This window comes from Anolis carolinensis, chromosome 3, assembly GCF_035594765.1.
Source record: "Anolis carolinensis isolate JA03-04 chromosome 3, rAnoCar3.1.pri, whole genome shotgun sequence".
NCBI lineage: Eukaryota > Metazoa > Chordata > Lepidosauria > Squamata > Dactyloidae > Anolis > Anolis carolinensis.
Genome location: NC_085843.1, coordinates 83762579 through 83787261, shown reverse-complemented (window position 1 = coordinate 83787261; position 24683 = coordinate 83762579). Strand labels below are relative to the sequence as shown.

Here is a 24683-nt window from a genome sequence, read left to right as displayed (position 1 = left end):
TTAACTATTATGTCCCTGGGCATTGCTTTACTCCTCCCTCCTGGGAGCCTGTGAGTTCGTTGAATGTCCATCTCAGTCCAGTTTTGCATCGGAGTGACTCTCTGAAGCCATTTTAAAATCTCCTCTGCCAGGCTCCCATTCCATTCATTCCTCTCTGACTCTGGCCAGTTTTTCAGAATAAAGTTGTTCCTCCTCTGTGCATCCTTAATGTATATTAGTTGCTTCTCTATTTCAGAGAGTTTAATTTCTTTTTTCCCTTTGTAGCTTATCCTGTTGTTTAATATAGTCCTTGTGCTCTTGACATAGAGTTTGCAGTTGTTCTGATGTATCTTTTTTAAGAGTTTCAAACATTTCCATAGTTCGTTGTTTCTCTTGCATTTCAGACTCTCAAATTTGGATACAGTGTCCTTAATTTTTTGGTCAAATCTCATTTCCAGCTCCCGTGTCTGATCTGCAAATAGAGCTTCTATTCGTTTCGTCTGTTTCTCATTCTGCCTCCTCATTATTAGAGTTAGTTTTTCCATCCAGTCTTCTTCCCCCCCCTTCTTTCCCCCCTTCGGGTGGCTTTACTTCTCCCTGTTTAGGGTTTGTTTTGTTGCCATTGCTATTTTTAGCACTGCTCCAATGGGGGAGGGTGGGGGTCTTTGGTGGACTCTTTGACATATTTAATTGACCGTGATCTACAGTCTCAGAATCCTCTCCTTGTTCCTGCAGTCTTTGTAATATTCGGTCCGATGGCCTGACCCACTTTTTTCTACAGTCCCTTTTTCATATAGTTTAAATGGGAGATAGAGGAGTCTTATCTCCTGCCTGTTTCAACTTCCAGAGGTTTACTTACTTTGTTGTTTCCTTATTGGCGTCTTAATGGTGTCTGGTTTATGTCTCTCTCGGGGTTATCTTCCCTCTGAGTGTACTTTTCCCAGATCACTGTTGGTAGATCGCCTCCTCTTTTCTTCCTTTAATTCTCTGGAGTTTTAGCAGCAGACTCTCTCTTAAACACAGCTGGAATCTCTCTTGTTTATTTTATTATTCCACAATCTTTATATAACATTCCGGAGCTCCGGGAGAATGCTGTCAGCTGGCCATTCTCCTAGGCCACGCCCCCACAAAAGTGTGTTACATAATCTAACTGGGATATTGTTAAGGTATGCATCAATGGAGCTCAATCTGACTTCTCAATGACAGCTGGTGCAGTTTTAGCTGGCTGCTAGCTGCCATTAAAACCTGGGCTCAAATCTGAGTCCAGGAGTACACCCAAGTTGGAAACCTGAGATTTCAAGGGGAGTGTAACCCCTTCGACACAGACTGAATCCTGATCCCTTGATTTGTCTTTTGACTAACCAAGAGTTATCTTGGCCTGCTGTGGTCCAACAAGACCTGGAGCAATGGTTCTCAACTTGCAGGTCCCCAGGCGTTTTGTCCTACAACTCCCAGAAATCCCAGCCAGTTTACCAGCTGTTAGGATTTCTGGGAGTTGAAGGCCAAAACATCTGGTGACCCACAGGTTGAGAATCACTGACCTAGAGGTTCACAGGTTCTTAGTCATGCATGCTATAGAGTACAGGCACATAAATTTTCTTACCTTACAATTGTCCAGAATGTAACGACCTTTATTCCCCACTAGTCCTCCAAAAACATTCAAGACCGTCCGATCCGTAATTGTACCAGGTTGGTACAGTCCAACTGGAGCATACTGAGGGGCAGTAGGCAAATAAATAGGCTGTTAATATCTATAACTATGAAAACAGCATGAGAATAAGTGGAGTTATCTGGTTCTGAAACTCTCATATGGTATGATTATTTGTCTATGTAGCCCAATACTGTCCCTTCTAACACTGACTCTCCAGAAAATCTGGCAGATGGCTTTCATGTGATTTGCTATCCTAACTTTTTATCTGGTGATGCATAAGATTGAACCTGGACCTCTTTATGTCAAATATGTGCTCTTCCATGAAGCTATGAGTATTCTCCTATTTCACAGTGTAATTGAGTCATGAAGTTGAAGACATTTTCCTTCAAAACTTTCAATGGAACAAAACAATACATTCCACTGACATCATCTGAACTCAAGCATTATGGATGAATGGCTGAGGTTCATGGATGTTGTTAAACAGAAGATGGACCTAGCTGGTCATAAAGCATCTTGTGGAATTGAATTTTCCATCACTAAGAATAACAAACTGAAAACTGAGAAAAGGCACTCAGTCCAAGCTTTTCTCTTCTTTTTTTCTAGAAAGGCATACCATTTAACACAGAAGGACACAGTGTACTAATATATGGGGTGTACCAAAACAGTATACTCTCTTTAACAGCTATTGGAAGCTATGGTGATTATTTGAAGCCTAAGTAAATATACTTATATTTAAGAATATATGTTGTAATAATGATCTGAACTCAGTCACAAATTCTATCTTAAATTACAAGTTTATGTTCAAATTGTCATCCCTGTACAGCAATGTACCACTCTCATTGACGAAGCATAGAGTTGCAATACTCACTTAAAGTTTATCTTGTAATTTCAGTGTGCTTATCTAATATTGTAATCAATAATCATGTTAAGAGTGTATACATTTTTAGGGATACCTCTATATTAAAATTCTTCAAGCAATATAATATAATATATATTGGTCAATTATAAAGCCCTTAGGGCACACATTTCATGTAACTACCATTCTTTCTTTGTGCTGTTTTAGAGGAGTACTGAGCTGAAAGGATCCACTGCCTGTCTTAAATTCTAGAAGTTCACCAATATTTATTTGGATTAAGGAATCAAAAATTTGGCGGATTGCATCCAAAATATCTTGATTACTAAACAAATCTCAGTCTGCAAGCACCCTTTTACAGTCAGAGAAAGCTATAGGAATGCTTACCTTTGGTAGCTTCTGCCTATTGAGAAACAGAGGTGTAGCATCCCGACCTGAATTCAGTGGTATCACTTCTTTTACTTCAATGGTATCATTAGACAAAAAATAATGTAGCACCATTTCTCGTGCATCCCCAAACATGGTTTCTGTGTCATCCCAAATACCATAAAAGCGTAAAACATGTCCATCGTGCTCCAAAAACTGCCGAAGTGTGTCAAAGCGTTCGTACGGACGCAAAGGTGTCATGCTGTCTATCAACTGGAGGTGAAAAAAAAGGATTCGCTCTTAAATTGCTGCTGCCTAACTACAGAAAATCTAAAAGAATCAAATCTTGTTTGCATGACAAACATAGCTTTTTAAAGTTTTTAAATTATACAGTATATCTTTATCTCAGGTTGAATAATGAGTGATATACAGGTTCTAGTGACTTCTAGTTTTGAAAAACTTTTTTCTGACCTTAAATCATGCTAGGTCCCTGGTGTCCTATACAGGGCATGAGGGGCTTTTTCCAGATTTTTTAAAATGTACAGTGGTGGAGGGAGGAATCACCCCCCTAGGTCCATTGGAGGCAGGTTTGCCTCCTCCCCATCCAGCTCTAGGGAAATTGCGAATTTCTGCTTTAAATAAAACCAGGATTCAACTTAACTAGAACCATGAATATCTACATTCCGCTGTACCTTGTGGTGAGCCAATCAGGAATTTCAGTAAAATAGGACACATTTCGAAACAATTATAGCAAAATGAAACAAAGGTCTGATGTAAGTACAAATCTGAATAATTGTTCCATTCTCACAACAAGAAAAAAATTTAAAATCCACCTTTATTAACAGTAACTATTATTAAAATTAAGGATTTGCAAAGCACAAAGCAAAACAAGGGGCCTTTTATAGCTGAAATTGAAAAAACGTACGTAAATACCAACAATCCTCTAGTTATCTTACAAGACTTAAAAACTTAACCATGCAGTTCTTCTAGTTTCAAAACACATATTTTAATAGTGCTTTAAAATTATTAATTTTTTATATCAAGCTTGTTAAATAAGGTTTAGAATCAAATCAAGTGGTGGCTAAAAATGAGAACAAAAAAGAGAAAAGGATCAGAGGTAAGGAAGCAAATCAAATAAATATGGAAAGGGGATGACTTTGCAATATGTCTTCTGTGGAAAAAAAGGAGCATACGATGAAAAGACCTGAGAAATGCAAGAGATAAGAACAAGGAAAATTCATTGGTGAGAGCAAGGGATGGAGAGAGATTGAGAAAAATGTAGATGTGACCACAACTGGAACAATGCAACAGTGAGATTAACAGACTATGGAACATGTTCAGAGAACCTTGAATCTGGGCAAGAGCTATCAAAAGCTTGGCTTACATTTTATCAAGTACAGGCAGTTCCCAAGTTATGAACAAGATGGGTTTCATAAGTTTGTTCTTTAGTTGAATTTGTATTTAAGTCAGAACAGGTACTTTTTTAAAGTGTAACTCCAGATACATACATATATATAGCTTTGGGTAGCATAAGAAAGGGTTAACCCCCTGTGGTGTTTGTTTTGCTGTCTGTGCCCATTCAGAAGATTTCTTCTCACTTCTATTATCATAGGATTTTTTTAAAAATGGTTTGTTGTGGAAACAAGGATTGGTGACAAAAGTTCAGTCGAGTCACCTTCTCCACATTATTACTCTTTCAGGAGTGAATTTCCCTTCCTTGGGGGTAGATTTCTCTCACTTCCTGTTGTCTTACCCCCACCTATAACTATGAATCATTTGTAAGTCAGAAGTTTGTAACTTGGGGACCGCCTGTATAGAAAATAAATACTGATGGTTATATCAACAAATATATAACTTCCCCAATCATAGTTATATGCAATCCAACTAAGAATACCTCTCATTTCATCCTCTCCAATCCAGAAATCAAGAATACCTTGGAGTAATTGACACATTCATTTAATGAATTGAGACTAAGAAATGTATTTAGCTTTCTTCTTCTTCATTCATGCAGTATTTAGCTAATGTTTGTTTAATCTTGAAACAGAATTATTATTTAATTCAGATTCTATTTTTCCTCTTATTTCACATTGTCTTGCAAATGAACTATAGTACTGAGACAAAACAACAGCACAGAAGTTGATGCTTGGGGCACATCTAACCGACCACCTAAATCAGTTTCAAACTGATATTGAAGAAAGTGGTTTCACGATGATTACACGAAAAATCCTGGAACCAGTTTACACAAACCACAGAGCCCTGATGTGCATTAAAGGCCTTCCTTCACGGACTTTCTTACGAGTTTGTTGTTGTCTGGCCACTGCAGTTTGCAGCTAGCTTCGAACTGCATTAAATGGTCAGTATAGAAGATGGAGTCTAAATGAAAGTGAAAGTTACTATAGTTCAGCTATACTTAACAGAAGACAACCATGGTAAAAGTTGCTATTTAAAAGGCTGTAGTGATATTGTACTTGACTCTAAGGCAGCCATGTAGCCGGGGGGGGGGGGGGCGCTTCAGGGGCTTCAACCCCCCCCCCTCACTGAAATTCTCAGGGTGGTCCGCGAGAAGTCCTTACATTTATTATTTAAACTGTTATGTTTATTCATATCATGATCTGATCACCATGCTCAATATATCCCATATGCATGACGGTATTGGGATAACGAAACAAAAGGTTTGCTAGGGTAGATCCCCTCTAGGCCAGACTCAGCCCCCCCCCCCAAAAGCAAAATCCCAGCCCCTCCCAAATCAAAATCCTGGCTACGGGCCTGCTCCAAGGTGTATTGCAAATAACTGTAATAATTCTACAATGATTTAGATTACAGTTACAGTTTTGATGAATGACTCTGAGAATCTTTAGTAAAATGCAACATTAAGTTTAACCCAGGCTAAGAAGTGCCAATTAATTTATTTTACCTAATCTCTCCCTGATGTATTAGTTATTCTTCAAAACAAATTTGCTGGGAAACATTACAAGATAACAAAATGATTGACAAAACATTTAGGATGGATCTACACTGCCGTACAGCCCAGGACCTAATCCCAGATTATCTGCTTTGAACTAGTTAATGAGTCTCCACTGCCAGATAATTTGGGATAAGCAGATGCTCTGGGATCAGATCCTGGGATATCGGGCAATGTAGATCCAGCCTTAGTTAGATAAGTGGGGAAAGCCTACTCATCCTTCTTTCATCATGATTCTTTTTGGGCCTTTGCTTCCTGCATCCTTCCTTCTTGGTTTTTTTTTCTTTTCTCTTCAGCTTCTGTCTTCACACTCATGGTCTAATCCATGTCTTCTCTTCCACTGTATTTCCTTCAGTATCACTTCTTCTCCTCAGATGACTAAAGTTCAGGCCCCAGTACCCATCCCTATCATAAGACTTCCCCTTCCTTAACCTGTTCAATGAAAGTCTATTTTTAGACATAGAATGGAATACTTTCTCATTCTCCCGAATCTATTCCCTTATTTCAGCCACATGTCTTGAAATTTGTTTCCATTCCTACTCACCTTCCCAGATTTTCTATTTCTACCATACCCCCTAACTATTTCTACCATACCCCCTAACCCTTCCTCCCATCTGTTATGAGATCTCTCAGCATATATTTTTCAGCATCCTCCTTTTACTTCTTGCTTCTTTTATGCCAGTGTCTTTAGCTTTATCCATCTTTCATTCAGATTCCTACTTGAAAGCTTTCTATTATGCCTACTTTATCTCAGCCACTGTCCTTTTGGTCCATTTTTCAGTTTCAATTATCAATCTTTTGTGCCTTCTTAACACTAAATGTTCCAATCTTCAACCATCTTGCCTTTTTAGAACTGTAATAATAATAATAACAACAACAACAACAATTTTATTTCTTACCTGCCTGTCCTCGTGTCTCAAGGTGGGTTACAGAATATATTACTTATGCTGCTGTTCTAGTAACAGCCGAGAATTTCTACACTACATATGACCTGTAAATCTAGATTGCTTGAGCCCAGCTTTCATCCCTTTATCAGCTCAAACATATTATCATCTAAATGTTTATTTACATGACAAGCATGTACTCCGTCATGGATCACTGTCAACAGTGACCAACAAACATTAACCATCAATCCACCATTAGGTTGGTTTGTTTGAGAATTCTCCTCTCTCATAAAAATTATGTATCTCCAAGGCTTAAACATTTCCCTTCTTCACTGTTCCTGGTGTATATAGGAACATGTGAAAGGATACTTATTTCCCAGTGATGAATTAATCAAAAATTGTATCCTTCAAATGCAACAATCGGTTCACAAAACCCATTCTGCAAAGGTCTGGGGAGCTTAACACAGAGGAGACATTTACAATAAATCAGTTGAAAATCGCAATTAGATACAAAAATAATATTCAGATGTAATATATGTCTTTTTCCAGAGCAGTAAAACAACTACTGTTACAAGTATAACTGATCATACTGCTTTTTCTGGGAGATTAACATTGTTTTTACGGTGCTTTATATCATTTTGCATGCCATGTTCCTGGCAGAGAATGTTTTATTTTCATTATAAATAAATTTGAAGGAAAAGAAATTTCATACCATTAACACACTCCTATACACCGTCTGCACTGTGATGTCACACTATTTTCAAAAGAGTTTGGTCTCTGTTGGTATACACAGGATTTCACTATTATAATGCATGCAAAGCATTTTCTTTTCTACTTTTTAGTAATGGTTTTCAATGAACTTCTAGTTAATATTGCGCACATATCCAAGTAGTCTCATCATAATACATTCCATTTCAGAATTATCACCTCATATCTAAGGGTTACTATCTAAAGTAAAAAAAACACACTAAAAATTTGGAAGATCGATGAGTTGAAAGCATCAATTTTACACCAATAGTAAACAGAAGAAAATGCAAGCGCAAATTGTATAACAATTTGTGTACAAATTCTAAAATATATTCCTCTGCTCATCCATATTTTTGTCTATCTTAGTTGTAAAATGTAATCTAATAAACTATGCTTTTACCTTTTAAGATTTTTCCTTCAGAAATAAAACATATTCACAATATTAACAACTAATGAAGTTTTTAATCCATCTTTTATGCAATCTGTAAAGATTTTGATTATTTTTGCTTTGCAAATACAACTAACCTTTTGACGTTCTTTAGTGTAAGGGTCATCAGGACGATTCTGTGCAGGGTTTAATCTGACTCCCATCTTCCTCAAAAAATTTTTGGTGAATTGATCACAGTCTGTAATCCTATACCTTCGACCATAAAAGACAATATCTGTGTCAAGATTGAAATTATCTATAGTGTAGAACTGGTCTTCGTTAGGAGGTGGAAGTGGAACCCGATGACGCCGAAGAATAGTGCCTAAGTAAGGAAGAAACATAGTTAATATCACCTGTTTCACATTCCAACTTTATGCTGATTATGTCACTGATATGAAAACATTTCTGCATGGAAAATTAAAAACCCCAAAAATTAACAAGAATTACAAATCAGTCATCATCCAAAACCATAGTGAAGGAGAAGGAAAAGAAGTTGCTGAATTCCAGGGCCCATATACACAACATTTAACAACAACCTCACCATTAATTCAAGAAGAGCCCCTGACAGGACAATTTCGCAAGGCCTTTCCTTTGGTTTCCTCAAAACGAGAAGTTACTACAAACAACTTACAGTTTTGATATAATTCCCCTCATGGTTAAAACTGCCTCACTGTGTAGCTGCATTGAGGCCCAACATACTTTGTACATTGAATGATGCTTACTTCAATATACCATAATTCTCAAATAAAATTAATTAAACCAGAATTTACTTCATCTCTTCTTTTTTATTGGTGAAGGGCTCAAAATTATTATAAAATATACAAAACATAATGAAATAATTACTGTAAACTGCTTGTGAAAAAAAATTATAGAAGAGCAACACAACTCCTTGTCTCAGAGAAGAACTAAAGCCCACAATCACAGAAAGTCTGTGTCATTTCTTATTGACATAATGTTAAACATATGTATATCTTTTAAAGCTGTAACATTACTGCTACAGTAGAAGAATCTGGATATTGAGACAGCTCTGAGACCTACTAACTGTGTTGGGAAGCAGCTGCATGAAAGCTGAAGTAATATTGTTTTTGACAACAATTTTGAAGTAGCCAAGAAAGTATGTGAATGTGCAGAGCATAAAGCACTATCAAAATGTCTTCATAAAATCCTACAAACATTTTCTGACGGTACAGCTCTTGGCAATAATTTCACATTTGAAAAAAACAGTAAAAATGAAGCAGAGATCAGAAGGCTTTCACAACTGATTATTGAGTCTCCTATGTGGCAAGAAAAAGCAGGGTATAAACATAACAAAATAAATATAATAATTGTGCTCATGAATTGGGAAAAATTCAAAGATATTTTAATTTTTGTAAGTAGCATTTGACTCATCATGGGAATGGAGACAATTCCTTATATTATTTGTAAATTATATATTTAAAAACATGACTCGGATGATTAGAAAAAGGCGGAAAACATAAAATCTGGGTTTGACATGGCAAAATGCCAAATTGAATTTTGTACTTGATATACGGACCTGCTTTTCTGATGATGTTTATTTAAAGATAATAATTTAATTTACTTGTTTTAAGTTACTGCATAATGTATTGTACTGTATTGTGTGCTTTTATATTTTTCTTGTTTTGTACTGTCACTGAATGTTTGCTTTTATTATGTTGAGTCCCCTGGGGAAATAAGGCCGGATACAAATAACACATTGTTGTTATTGTTGTTGTTGTTGTTGTTGTATGGCACAGCAAACAAGATAGATATGCTGGATTTCGGATCATAAAATCACAAGTCGAACACTTCCCAAGTGTCTAGGACTGTGTGATGTATTTTCGGATGATGTGCGCAGATCCCAGTAGGGTGGCCTTTTGCAGTTGGCAGATCGTAATTTTGTCAATGTCTATTGTTTCCAAAAGCTGGCTGAGATCTTTTGGCACGGCACCCAATGTGCCGATCACCACTGGGACCACCTGCACTGGTTTCTGCCAGAATCTTTGAAGTTCAATCTTGAGGTCCTGATAGCGGCTGAATTTTTCCTGTTGTTTTTCTTCAATGCGACTGTCACCTGGGATGGCAACATCAATGATCCAAACCTTTTTCTTTTCCACAACTGTGATGTCTGGTGTGTTGTGTTCCAGAACTTTGTCAGTCTGGATTCGGAAGTCCCATAGTATCTTTGCGTGCTCATTTTCCAATACTTTTGCAGGTTTGTGATCTCACCAGTTCTTTACTGCTGGGAGGTGGTACTTGAGGCATAAGTTCCAATAAATCATTTGGGCCACATAGTTGTGCCTCTGTAGTCTGTCTGTGCGATTTTCTTACAGCAGCTGAGGATATGATCAATGGTTTCGTCGGTTTACTTGCATAGTCTGCATTTAAGTTCATCAGCTGATTTTTCAATCTTGGCCTTATGTTATGGTTGAGCCTTCGGGCTCCGGTAATGAAAGAAAGGGTTGTAAGACTCCTCGAGAGTCAGACACTCTCGAGGAGCGTGAAAGGAAACGGCTCCGGGATTTGTTTGCAGAGCCGACAGATGAGGACTCATTTGAGGGTTTTTCTCAGGGTTTGGAGGAAGAGATGGCTAGCTCGGAAGAGGATGATATGGAATGGACTCGTGTGAGGGAGGATTTGGGTGTTGGGGAAACAGGCAATGAAAGCATGGGAGGTGTTTAGCGGGTTGCAGGATCAGACCCATGGACTGGTTGGAGGGATGGAGCGGGATCCACAGCTGGGGATGCTGTGGGGCGTAGTCGAAGGTGCTTAAGTTCTGATGAGGATAATGATGTTGGGGCGTCTGGAATTGGGATGGCAGCTGACAGCGATGATGAGCTTGAACTGTGATAAAATGGGGTTTGGGACCGATGTCTAATTGCGTTGGGCAAGGTAATCTGGACGGACGCTTGGGCTCTTGCTGGGGAATTTCCTGAAGACGGGTGTGATTCATTACTGGATACGTAAGTTTACCAAGGACACTGGGCATTGACGGCGGGAGGAACTGTGCGGGGGTTTTCTCTGTGCAACTTGTGTTTAATCTTGATAGCTTGGACCTCCGTCGTCTTTTTGACGGGCAATACCTACTTTCACTGGATTGACGCTGGACTGACTGACTACGATTCCGGATTAACCCTTCTGCTGGCTATCGGTGTGACCTTTGGATTCCTTGACGACTACGCTTGGCTATTGATCTTCTGGACCGGATTGGGACCCTGCTGACTGCCGTTACCCTAAACCTGAATCTTGACTACGACCACGCTTTCGTTCGCTGCAGGAAGGAGTAAACAAGCCTGGTTTACTCCCCTGCTGTTCCTGAGTAGCAGAGAGGAATCTGCTGCCAGTCTTTTGTTTACATTCCAACTGCTGTTGTTCCTCTTTTGTTTGCATTGTTTGCCAAGCTGAAGTAAGCTCTTTGATTTAATCCGGATTATACTCCTGTTTAACCCGGTTTTTCCCTTTGAACTGTTTAAGCTCAAACTGAGCTGCTTTTTGTTATTTAGCACACTGAAGTCAAGTGTTTGCCCTGTTCTTTGTTTCTTACGGGCGTTTTTAGTTCTGTAACCTCAATAAACTGAGTTTTGTTTTACTTGCTGGCGTTCTGTCTCTGACACCTTAATTGCATTTGTTCTGATCCTGGGCTGCAAGGATCAGGCCTTCTGTCTCCTTCTTCAGTGTCCCATTTGTGAGCCATAGCCAGGTCTTCTCCTTATCAGCTTTTCCTTCAATTTTGTCAAGGAACTTTCCATGCAATGTTTTGTTGTGCCAGCTGTCAGCATTAGTTTGTAGTGTGGTTTTCTTGTACTGGTTTTTTGTCTGCTGTACTTTGAGGAGTTTCTGATTTTTGACTTCAATCAAAGCAGGTTCTTCACTTTGCTTTACATATTCTGCCAGGGTATGTTCTTCTTCTTTGACTGCTTGTTTGACTTGTAAGAGTCCTCTGCCCCCTGATCTTCTAGGCAGATATAGCAACATCACTACGGGGGCGCAGTGAATGATGAATGGTCATGAGTTTTCTTGTTTTTCTGTCCAAATTGTCCAGTTCCGCCTGTGTCCAATTTATAATGCCAGTAGTATATCTTATGACAGGTATGGCCCAGGTGTTTATGACCTTGATGGTGTTGCCTCCATTGAGCTTGCTTTGGAGAATTTTTCTGACCCTTTGTGTGTATTCTTTGCTGACCACAGTTTTCACATGTTCATGCTTGATATTGTCCAGTTGTAATATGTCCATATATTTATAGGCCTCTGGCTGGTGACACTTTATTGTTTAGCCATTTGGCATATGTATCACTTTCAATGATTTTTCCCTTCTTCAATGACACTGTTGAACATTTGTCTAAACCAAACTCCATGCTGATATCAGTGCTAAACATTCGGACAGTGTTAGTCAGATAATGGATTTCAGTTTGCATTTTCCCATACAGCTTCAGGTCATCCATGTACATCTGATGCGAAATTTTGTGAGATTTCTTAGATATTTGATAGCCAAGGTTTGTTTTTTGTAAGATTGTTAACAGAGGGATCATGGCAATAATGAAAAGTAGAGGGGACAATGAGTCTCCCTGGAAAATTCCTCTTCTGACGTTGACAAGTCCATAGCTTTCATTTCCATGAAACAATTCAGTTTTCCGGTGCTCCATCATGTTTTCAATAAAGGTGCCAATGTTTTTACTAATCCTGATGGCATCCAGGCACTTGATGATCCAGATGTGTGGGAGTGAGTCAAAGGCCTTTTTGTAGTCAATCCACATCATGTGAAGATTAGCTTTTCAGCTTTTACAGTTCTCCAGAATCATTTTGTCAATTAATAATAATAATAACTGGTCTTTTGTGCCCCTGCTTTTCCGTTTGTTGCCTTTCTGTTCATCTGGCAAGATGTTTTTTTTCTTCAAGACAGTCTTGGATTCTGTCAGCTATGATGCCAGTCAGTAGTTTAAACATAGTGGGCAGACACATTATTGGCCTGTAGTTTCCTGGTGCTGCTCCTTTTGCTGGATCCTTTTGTATCAGGTATGTTCTTCCAGTTTTTAGCCATTCACTGATACTTCCTTTCTCCAGCATCTCATTGAATTGTTGAGCCATTTTTCCATGTAAACTAATCAGATGTTTGAGCCAAAATCCATGAAGTTGATCACTACCAGGAGATGTCCAGTTCTTGACTTTTTGCCCTCGTTTGCTGATCATTTCAGTTGTTATTTCCATCTGTTCCATTTTGTTCTGTGAGAATTTTCCTTCAAACTCCTTTATCCACCCAGCGTTTTTGCTGTAGTTCTTGTTATTTTCCCAAAGCTCTTTCCAGAACTTCGCTGTTGCAGTTTTCTCTGGCTTTATGGTTGCTGTGTCTGTTGTTTGGTTCAGACTCTGGTAGAACCGTCTTTGGTCTGATTGAAACAGCTGATTTTGTCTGTACTGGATGATTCTGGCTTCATATCTTTCAATTTTTCTGGCTGTTGCTGCAATTTGTTATTTCATGATTTCCAAAGCGTCTTCAATTTTTCTGGTGTTCAGCCAGTACTTTCTGATCAGGTATTGCTTGATTTTGTCATTCTTCAGTTTCTTCTCTTTCATATTTTTCAGGTTACTTGTATCTGATCTAAGTTTCTTGATTTTCAACTCTAGCCTGACCTTCCACTTTGGTTTTCCAGTCGATTTTCTTTGGGGCTGCCTTGGTTGTAGGAACCCAAGCTCTTCTATTACAATCACTGCTGCACTGTAGGCATACTGGTTTGTTTGTTCAATTGATGTTATTTGGACAGTGGAGAGTACTGCATTCACATCTTTCATGAGAGGCGCCAGGTGTCTCTTGGGCACTGTTTTTAGAGTTGGGAGCCACTTTCTTATTGCATTTGCTGCAGCATGAACCATGATCGTATCCTTGAGCTCTTGTTGTCTTGCTGTCAAGGTTCCTGGTGGTTCAACAGGTGTTTCAAGTGCTGGATCTTCAAATTCTTGCAAAAGCTTCACACTTTCTTCTGGTTCAATCTGTTCCACCATTCCAAGTGTTGCTGGAGTCTCTGCTGCTGTCTGTGCTGTGGTCTGATGGTTATTATTATTATTATTATTATTACTACTACTATTATTATTTTCTCAGACTGGGTCTTTTGGATGAAACCACTTTTGACAATTTCAGATACTACTGCAATTAAAAGCTGCTTTTCTCATTTAGAATTAATTGTAGGTCTACAATGATTTTGAAAACAACATGAATATAAATTTGATCTTGTTCTTCTAAGTTATATTAAGGAAATTACTACAGCATTAAATTTGGGTGAATGTATACCCCAATTTGAAAAATGTAATAAACTGTAAGAAGAGGTTATAGCAGTCATGGGCAAACTTCAGCCCTCCAGGTGTTTTGGACTTCAATTCCTGGTACGCTATTAGGAATTGTGGAAGTCCAAAACACCTGGAGGGCCGAAGTTTTCCCATGCCTGGGTTAAAGCATATTCTTCATTTTCTATTGATATGTTATTTTTGTAATTTTCTTTACCTTTTTTGCTATCTGGTGGTAAAAATTAACAGTTACTGGAATTGCTTAATAAAACATTTTTGTTGTACATAAGTTACAATACAACCACAAAATAAACTATTTTATTTACATTTTTTGTCTTTAAAGGCTTACAGGCTAGATACATAGTTTCTCAACTTAACACCTCCTTCTCTATATAACCTCCTAAAATATTGCCATCATCCATATAATAGAAGAGGGAAACATCAGCTGTTGAAAAGGAATTGATGTGTAACAATATATTACAGAAATATCTTCTAAAAGAAAAGAAAAGAAATGCAATAAGAAAGCCCGGGAGAAGAAAAGAAGGTCCTATCCTCATTCTAAAGAAGAAAGGGGAATTCAGCACAAATTTGACACAGTTCAGTGCACTTTTCTAAACCACTCTACACCACAACTAAATTCTATTAAAATTAATGTGTGAGGGGTATTATATGACATACAATGACATGGCAAATGGAAAATGCTATGGTATCATAGTTCACATCAATAACATGCTACTCTGACTAGTTGCTTGCCTGTATACATTTGACATTCTGCTAATTTAATTGTGCATACAAGTCATAAAAATAATAAAAATGATAACTTAGAAAACAACAGGATTCTACGGACTAACAGCATTGTCTGAATTCTTCATAAAGAACAAATTAAGATTGTAATTCTAGAGAAAAGAGGTTGAGAGGGAGAACTACATTTCACTACATTTCTAGGAAACAATTAATACTGTTACTATAATGTCTGGATAGACTACCAGGCCTACAAGATTTAATACATAAAATGTTCCAAAATGAAATCAGCAAGGACATCCTTCACTGCATATGATCAAGTTATTTTTTTTAAATGTAGCAAAATTCAAAATGGGAATGTGGACAAATTGCAATATCCCTTCTGTAGGTTATCGGTGAGCACATCATAATAGAAAATGATAAGAAAAATCAAGGAAATGATATGTTTATTACACCAAATGCATGCAACAGAAAGATTTAGACAAAACCTTAAAATCTATTAATACTGAAATATATCTACTATTGAAAATATGATCAATCCATCCTCAAAGCATTTGTATACCCATTTAAATAACCCACTATCAACATTATGGAAAGCTGAAATTGCTCTGATGGAACAGCTGACTATTGGCCATTCAAACATCCTCTCTCCCACAACAAAAGACATGAGCTGGAAATAGCAAGTGAGCAAATAAGAAACGAATGTTTTCTGCAAATATATTGTTTCACATTCCGCCTAAAAATGGGTGAAAGGGTTGTTCTTACAGAAATGGGAGCTATTTTACACACATTCGTTATTAACTAGTTATTACTAAGTTATTCTGGCATGTTATAAAAACATATCAGAATAACTCGAAGGACGAGCATCGCATATAGGCCTTTGTTCAGATTTAGGAGGAAATTTGTCATTACCTAGACAACCATTTATACAGCATCTATCTGTACTCCAAAAGCTATGAACTCCAGCAACCAGCAAATGAACGGCTCTTGCATTCCTGCTTGGAAGTCCAGCACAGACTCATATACACATTCGAAGCATGAGAACATTGACACACATAACACAACCACAGTTCAGAACACATTTAGAGTTGGAGCATTAAAAGTTTGGAGAAAGCAAAATTAAAATATCTCAGGAAGCACTTGGGCCGGGCTGTGGCGCAGCTGGATAGTAGCCAGCTGAAATAAATCACTACTGACAGAGAAGTCATGAGATCGAAGCCCGGGTCGGGTGGAGCTCCCGACCATTTAATAGCCTAGCTCACTGTTGAAAGACAGTTGCATCTGTCAAGTAGAAAATTTAGATACCGCTTTATGTGGGGAGGCTAATTTAACTAATTTATGATACCATAAAAACTTCCAGCAGCGTGTAGAAAGGAATGAGGAAGTACTCCATCAAGGACTCGGTGTCACAAGTGGTCGATGAAGCGGCAGCTCCCCCTATGGCCGGAATAGAGCATACCCTCATGAAGCCAGAAGCTGGAAAATGTTAAATTGCCTCTGTGTCTGTCTATATGTCGTATGTCTAATGGCATTGAATGTTTGCCATGTATATGTGCATTGTGGTCCACCCTGACTCCCCTTTGGGGTGAGAAGGGCAGAATATAAATACTGTAAATAAATAAATAAACACTGCTGCATTGCTTCCTTATTATTAATTTGCATAGAGAAAGTATGGTAAGTATATAACTTTAGCTTGTAAAGGAAAGCAAAAAAAGTGATGATAACGATGATGATGATGACGAAAAGCTTTATTTATATCCCGCCCCCTCTCCCCGAAAAGATTCAGGGCAGCTTACAACAAAACAAACGAATACAATAAGTGATATAACACAGACAATAATCACATATCAATGAATAAAAACAAAATGGCACAGTAAACATAAATAAATAGTTTAAAAGACAATTAAGCCCTTTAAAAACAGTATGTATGTGTATGTGTGTGTGGGGGGGATATATATATATATATATATATATATATATATATATATATGTGTGTCATTTAAAACCAGGGTATCCAGCATTATAAATTACAGTTTTAATAACCATTTAAAGTCCTATCCGATAGGGTGGTTGATACTCTTAGCCATTATCAAAAGCCTGCTTAAATAGCCAGGTTTTCAGCTCCTTCCTAAAAGTTATAAGGCTAGGTACTTGTCTAATTTCCTTGGGGAGGGCATTCCAAAGCCTGAGGGCCACTACTGAGAAAGCGTTCTCCCTCGTCCCAATCAACCTCTCTTGTGAGGGAGGTGGGACTGAGAGGAGGGCCTCCTCGGCTGATCTTAAGAGTCCGAACACGTTCATAAAGAGAGATGCGGTCACGTAAATAGGCAAGACCCAAACCGTATTGGGCTTCATAGGTAATAACCTGCACTTTGAATTGAGCCCGGAAGTTAAAGGTTTAAAGGGGGGGGGGGGGGTATAAACCTTTAACTCATAGATCAAGGGAATAATGTACAAAGCAATGATCAAGTCTAAATCTGTTTGGCAGCACTATTGATGCCAAAGCATTTTGTTGCTTGTTGCTTGCCTTTGAGTCATTTAGATTTAATCATTTCTTTGGACACGATACCATTTGAGAATAGATATAACTAAAACAAGTATTGTTAATATAATATTTCTTTCTTTCTACTCACTTAAAATGCTTAAATGGATCTCCTTGGCTAACTGGGTGATTCTCATTTTTCTACTTGTTCTTATATTGGATGATTTTCATCCCTAGAGATATTAATGCACGGTCCTAAATCTAACTAATAGTATAAACTTGAGCTGACCTACTGAATACATCTACTAGAGAAACTGGATTTTATGTATGAATTGCATGTGCTACGATTATATACCCTCGTACTATCTATCTATACATAGTTTCTCTGTAAAACTACAACTAAGTCAAATTTATATATTGGAAATGTCTAAATTGTTTTTTTCATCTACAGGGCATCCCATCGTAATATATACAGAGTTATAAAAACAATTCTACTATTCTATGTAAATATACAAATATGTTTAGTCAATATATTTTGTATAATATAAACATATTATTGTATTTGTATATGCAAAATAAATATTTTAATAAAAATCATAAAAACGAATCAAACATCAATTTAGAGAGAAGTTATTACATTTTTAGCCAATACTATAAAAGTTGACACAAACAGTAAGTTAAACACATCACTAATTTTAAAAGATATTGTAAATACTAACACATTTGATTTCTACCACTTTGTAATATGAAATTAAATATGTTCTACATACATCTGTAAGGAAACACACTGGTGCTGACAGGAAAAACTGGCGGAGGATTGATGTTTTTCAGCAGAACAATGAAAATATGACTGGTAGTTTCATAAACAGTCTAAGTAGGGAAATGTTGATGCATAATATACAGCAGATGGGACAAAACCCTGGGCTCTGTAAACAATTTCATTTATAAACAAAATCTGGAAAAGAGTTTTAAGGCATGCAATATGAATTTTGCACCATCCAGTCGGCATTTATGGATGATACTTCCCCTAATTATGTAATTACATTTGTATCTCTTCCAGCAATTCTGAGCTCTCTGAGCTTCAAATTAGGAAAAGAGTGTAAAATGTATAATGCCTAATTCACAACCCAGAAGGCTGCAAAAAATGGTTTTAGGTCTGTTGCTTTAAATACATCCCAGTAATAAACTGCAGGAAATTTTTCAGAGAACTTCTAGCCTAAGGTCAGTGGCACTAGAGTTGCCATCCTACTGAGAAAATGTACTTACTAAATAGTACAAGAAAAGTAACTCTGAGCACATTTTTCCCATTTGCTTAATAGGCAATATGCCCTATTGCCCTTTTCCAACAAGGATAACCAAACTATGAGTATACGCAGAGCCAATTTTCTGAAGTATCTGGGAACATCAGAGGCCCTGAGACAATCAGTGATTCATTGAAGCTGGAGGATGTGCCTGTGGCCTTATGTGCCTGACTGCACTTCTCTTCTCATCCAGCTGGCCTTGGGGAAGCCTGCCAGCAGGCAATGTCTTCGCTCAGTTAACACAGGATGACCTTGGGGAAGCTGGCCAAACCCCTTCTTCACTGTGCTCTGGATCGAGGGAGATGGAGTTCACTGGAAAGAGGAGTTAACACTTAAGGGACAAACATAACCTTTCCGCAACAAAGCACATTGGATAGTCTGGGTTCAGTGAACAGGAGATTACGCAATAGGCAAGAATCTTCCCATGCAGTCTGTTCCAACATGGAAGTTTTCCATTCATTTAATACATTCTGACTGGAATAGCAGAGATCTTCTGAATCTTTTCAAGATGGTTGTTCTCCCTTTCCATCCTTCAATACAACTTCTTGTGCATGGTATTGCGGTCTGTGAATTTGCCTTGTTCCTGCTTACGCAAGAGTTCTATTACATCCAGAATTTACTGTTTGTAGCAGTTCATGTTTAAATCTTATAAGATGTTACATTTAAAAATTAAGAACCTTCCATTATGACCGCACAGGAAGGGTCTGAAAAGAACATACTCCTCTCAACTGGAGTTGGCAAGAAATCATTACCTATAAAATATCATAAGTAAAACACTGTAAAATACACCCCAAAATGAACGCATCACATTTTCCTTGTTTCACTCATGTCTGTTTTGACCAGATGAGATTCACAAGAAAGAAAATGAAACTGGATTTTATATACCCTACATGTATCAACTTAAATGAAACCTGATGCTGGTGTTTGGAACTACTGAAGACAGGTTTTATCAGAATGAACTAAATATTTTAAAGAGAAAAATGATGGATCTTCTACTACTGGTTCCAAGACTAAGATTGGACCTACACTGCATTATATAGTCAGATACTGCCGTTTGGAACTGCATTATATGGTCAGTGTAGAGCCACATAATGCAGTTCAAAACTGCATTATGTGGCAGTATAGACCCAGAGAGGGGAAGGAGGTGTGTGGGAAGAAGTAACAGAGCAGACAATTCCAAGAGGGAAACACACCAAGGAGCCATAAATACATCTCTGTCTCTATTGTCCCCAAGTAGTAGCACAGTCTTCTGTGCAAGTTGAGTCACATATTTTTTTTCCAGCTCAAACATTCAAATTAGTTTAAGAGATACTGATCTATTTGAACAATCGTTGGCCACAATTTGAACACTGGAATATCTATTTTGCTTGATCCTGACCTTAAATCTAATATTTAACCAGCTCTTGGTTATAAGTAACAATGAAACTATGCAAAGAACAAATTGGATTAGGTCAGCAAAAAGTAGCCTACCGTAGAACTTCAGAGAACGAAAACATTTGCAAATAAAAATACCTTGAGGAATGCCACTATTCTTCACCTGGGGTTCAACCACTTGAATAGTGTCATCTTCCAGATAGAAGTATATTTTACAGTGTCTTATTCTGTACAGTTCTTGATTTTTGTCAGGAACTTCTTCATCAAAATAAGCATCAAAAGATAATACCTACACGCACAAAAAAACAAATTGAAAACTGTCAACATCCTGTATGTTATAAGCAAAGGTGTAAGTTGAACAGATCAATGTACATTACAAAATTTATGTCTAAGTGTGAAAGGAGGATTTCAGCCTAAAATTGTCTTGAGTTATTTTGTCAAGCATGTGACAAACACTGGTTTCTTTCTTTTTAAAACATACAATGTTTTTTCAAACATACAAACAAAAAAATAATTGTAAAATTAAACACAAAATAAAATTAAAACTACCACAAAAACATGTTTTCATTATATATAAAAGTAGCTAACACACCTTTAACTACAACATACAACCTATGCACATTCTAAACAAACCCTACTAATATATAACCTACTAATCCCACTCATTGCCTGTCAATTTTAGCTTCTTATTTGTTGGTCCCTTTAAGTATCACTTTATTTCTAACTTTCTACTTTTAATAACACTCTTCTGTACTAAAAAACCAATAGTTGAATGTTGTCCCCATCTTTGCTGTATAAAGGTAATTTATATGTCCCAGTCTTTCTTGAAATTAGTCAAGGATTTCTCCTTAATCGATATTGTCAATTTGTCCATCTTCATATATTTTCATCAGCCAATATGTTTCTTTCTATCTCTGAGCATAGATAATTCTTGCTGTTGTAATCATATAGCAAACTTGCATGTTTCTTTTCTAATTGGTCATCTAACACCCCCAACAAATACAGTTCAGGTTTCATTGTAATTTTAACCTTTACAATATCTTCTAACACAGGAATGGGCAAACTCCGATCCTCCAGGTGTTTCGGACTTTAACTCTCACAATTCCTAACACCCTGTAAGCTGGTTGAGACTTCTAGGAGTTGAAGGCCAAAATACCTGGAGGGCTGAAGTTTGCCCATGCCTAATCTAACATCATATGTACCTGAGTCCAATATTTCGGGCCTTTTTCAAGACTACCACATATGGTAAAATGTTACAACATTTTTCTTAGATTTCCAACAGTTACTGAATACTTGTATACATTTTCCAAAGCCTCTATGGTGTCAGACACCATCTGTACATCATCTTATAAGGCATACACTGGCTTCCATTTAAATCAGTAATTTGATTCTAATGTTTACATTTTATAAAATGTAATACTTCTTTCAAATACATTAATAACATGCAATTTGAAGGGAACAAGTATCTGCTAAGATTTGGTTGCAGGATCTTCCCTACTGCCATGGATATCAAAATCTATAGATGCTGAAGTCCCATTATATACAATGAATGGCATAATAAAATGGAATGGCCGAGTAGTGGACAATGAACTAGCCTCAAAATTTCTGAAAAGACTGAAGACTAATTTGGAAAAACCCGCCCATCTTGCCTTGTGGCAAACTATGGGAACTGAACTACAGAAGAAGATAAAGTGAGGAAGAAAATAGTATTACATGAACAACTAAATAGTTTAATTATTTGAATTAACGTGAAAGATTTCTTGGCTGCTATATGCCAAGATACTGTTAAACAATTGAATTTATACTCCCACTGACATAATTGTGTGTTTTTAAAGAAGAGGATGCTAATGAATTCGCTACATAATACTACATAATAATTTATTCCTTCCGTGAACAGGTAGACAACATAACATATAAAGTATAAGACTGTGTATTGTGAAATACAGGCAGTACCAAACTTTGAAATGACTCAAAGTTACAGGGGGGGGGGGGGGGGGTGAGGAAACAAGAAGTGAGAGAAATCTACCCCTAGGAAGGGAAATTCACCCCCAAAAGAGTTATCATGGGGAAAAGGTATCCCCACTGAAGGTTTCTCACCAATCCTTGTTTCCACAACAAGCCACATTTTTCAAAATCCAATTATAACAGGGACAGAAAGTGAAGTGAAATATTCTGAACAGAGGCACAAACAGCAAAACAAACACCGCAAGGATGTTAACCCATCCTATGCTATCCTAAGCTTGGATATACATGTGTGTTTGTGTGTGTAATTATGGTTCCGGCCCAGCTTATCTGTCCAAATGTGTCTCCCGCTACGACCCACCTCGAAGCTTCAGATCATCAGATGAGGCCCTGCTCGCGGTCCCGTCAGCCTCACAGGTGCTTTTTCAAAGAGACAGGGCTTTTTCAGTAGTGGCTCCCCGCCTATGGAACGCCCTCCCCAGTGAAGTTAGGCAGGTTCCCTCCCTCCTATCCTTCCGTAGGAAGGTTAAAACTTGGATGTGGGGCCAGGCTTTCGAATAACAGCGTTAATTATTATTATGTACGCTGGAACTCAATCGACAGACCCAGTCTTTTGAACTGAACACGCCTATCTCTATTTTATAATATGTTTTAGGAATACTGATGTAAGTTAATAATATTTTTTAACTGATTTATAGTGCACTATACAACTTTTATATGTGTGTTTTCGTAAGCAGCCCTGAGTCCCCTGTTGGGTGAGAAGGGCAGGATATAAATATTGTAATAAATAAATAAATACACTTAAAAATGTACCTGTTCTGACATACATACAAATTCAACTTAAGAACTAACCTAGAGAATCTATTTTTTCGTAACTTGGGGACTGCCTCTATATATGTAACAGGGCATAGGTATTTATTAATTCCAGGCATGTAGCAAACCTAACAGTATACATAATATGTCCAAAGGAGAAACATAAATAGTGAATTGACATATAAGGAACCCAAGAGTGCAACCACATTAAATTGGTACTAGTACTGCATTAAAGGGTTCTGGCTGATGAAACCAACTGGCCAATGAGTGTTATGTCACCAAATAAAGATCACTAAATTTCTTAACCTGATTGGAGAAGAATATTATTTATGTAAGTGATTAGTATGCTGACTGGACAGAGAAAGTCTGACAAGGATATTAAAATGTTTAAGAAGAGACAGATAGCAGGCTGTCTGCGAATGTCAACCTCCCACATATCAAGATGGCTGTTTGCGAACAGCTGTGCTGTTTCCAGCTGATAAAAGGTCCAGACAATGTTGGTAAAGTCTATGCTATGTTAAAAATATATGTACCATTATGTCTGTAATAGATGATGTTATGTGCTTATCCACAAAAGTTAGGTTTAAATCAAGCATAGAGATGTCTGCTAAGGAAAAGCAGAATTTTAAAAGTTTAATTCCTTATGAATTCCTTACATTGCATTGCCTTACATGCAATGCAATGTAATAAAACTAGTGAGCTGAGACATTTAAAAGTTGATGTTTCTCCCTTAAAAAGAGTTTTAATTTGTAAATCTGTGACTAGATAAAATAAATAAACCAAAAGAATAACGTTGGGCCTGCTCCCTCTCCTATATTAATATCCTGAGATTCCAATACCAAAGAGTGCTTATGTGGAGTATTGATGGTAACTCTGACAAATGGCGCAGAGCAAGAGTGCCCATTCACAAGACACATGAATAGAGAAATGTATCAGTTCTGGGGACATATCTGGGAAATTGATGGCATATATGCATAAATGATGATAATGTCTTTGTTCTATGTTAAGGCATTGAATGTTTGCCTTATATGTGTAATGTGATCCGCCCTGAGTCCCCTTCGGGGTGAGAAGGGCGGAATATAAATACTGTAAATAAATAAATAAATAATGGTGTGGATACTATTTTCACAGCAACATCTGACCCTTCTGATACAGTAGAGTCTCACTTATCCAACATAAACGGGCCGGCAGAATGTTGGATAAGCAAATATGTTGGATAATAAGGAGGCATTAAGGAAAAGCCTATTAAACATCAAATTAGGTTATGATTTTACAAATGAAGCACCAAAACATTATGTTAGACAACAAATTTGGCAGAAAAAGTAGTTCAATACGCAATAATGCTATGTAGTAATTACTGTATTTATGAATTTAGCACCAAAATATCACGATATAGTGAAAACATTGACTACAAAAATGTGTTGGATAATCCAGAACATTGGATAAGCGAGTGCTGGATAAGTGAGACTTTACTGTATTTGCAGAGATGTGCAGCTCTAGACACTTGGAGAGTTTTTAAAGTGTGCATGGGATACCTACCATTGAAAATTGGCCTAACATACATCTAGACTACCCATGTTGCAGGAAATAGTAAAACTTTTAACGTGTTTGATTGGAAGGATGCTAAAGCATGCTCTGTTCCCAAGATAGAGTGACAGCAGCTGAGGGGGCGAGAGAAGTGATTAAGGCATGGTAAAGTCTTGTCTGAACTTGTCCTTAATGAGCAGATTTAATCTTCTAATTAGGCAGGCTGTACATAGATAATTAAAGACTGGTTGTGCTGTTAACATTACCAATATCAAAAGGGAACAGTTATAAGCCTCAGCAAGAAGAAATTTCAAATTAGCAAGGAAATGAACTGCAGATTA

At 37.4% G+C, this 24683-nt stretch overlaps 1 protein-coding gene and 1 long non-coding RNA gene across 4 annotated transcripts in view; one reads left to right on the top strand and one right to left on the bottom strand.

Annotated features, from left to right (window-relative positions):
• The window catches only part of efhc2 (EF-hand domain containing 2), a 96841-nt gene that overhangs the window by 52066 nt on the left and 20092 nt on the right, over positions 1 to 24683 (bottom strand). For 2 of the 3 annotated variants that reach the window (XM_008107434.3, XM_062975179.1), the window contains 4 exons: positions 20179 to 20329; positions 7968 to 8191; positions 2871 to 3122; positions 1583 to 1693 (listed from right to left, as the gene is read on the bottom strand). In XM_008107434.3, coding sequence (XP_008105641.2) covers positions 1583 to 1693; positions 2871 to 3122; positions 7968 to 8191; positions 20179 to 20329 — 738 coding nt within the window. The remainder of the gene's footprint in view (positions 1 to 1582; positions 1694 to 2870; positions 3123 to 7967; positions 8192 to 20178; positions 20330 to 24683) is intronic. The other variant, XM_062975180.1, reaches the window with a different exon arrangement.
• Positions 10336 to 11455, top strand: LOC134297485 (uncharacterized). The gene is made up of 2 exons (XR_010004245.1): positions 10336 to 10829; positions 10916 to 11455. It is a non-coding gene; the product is annotated as an uncharacterized LOC134297485 (long non-coding RNA).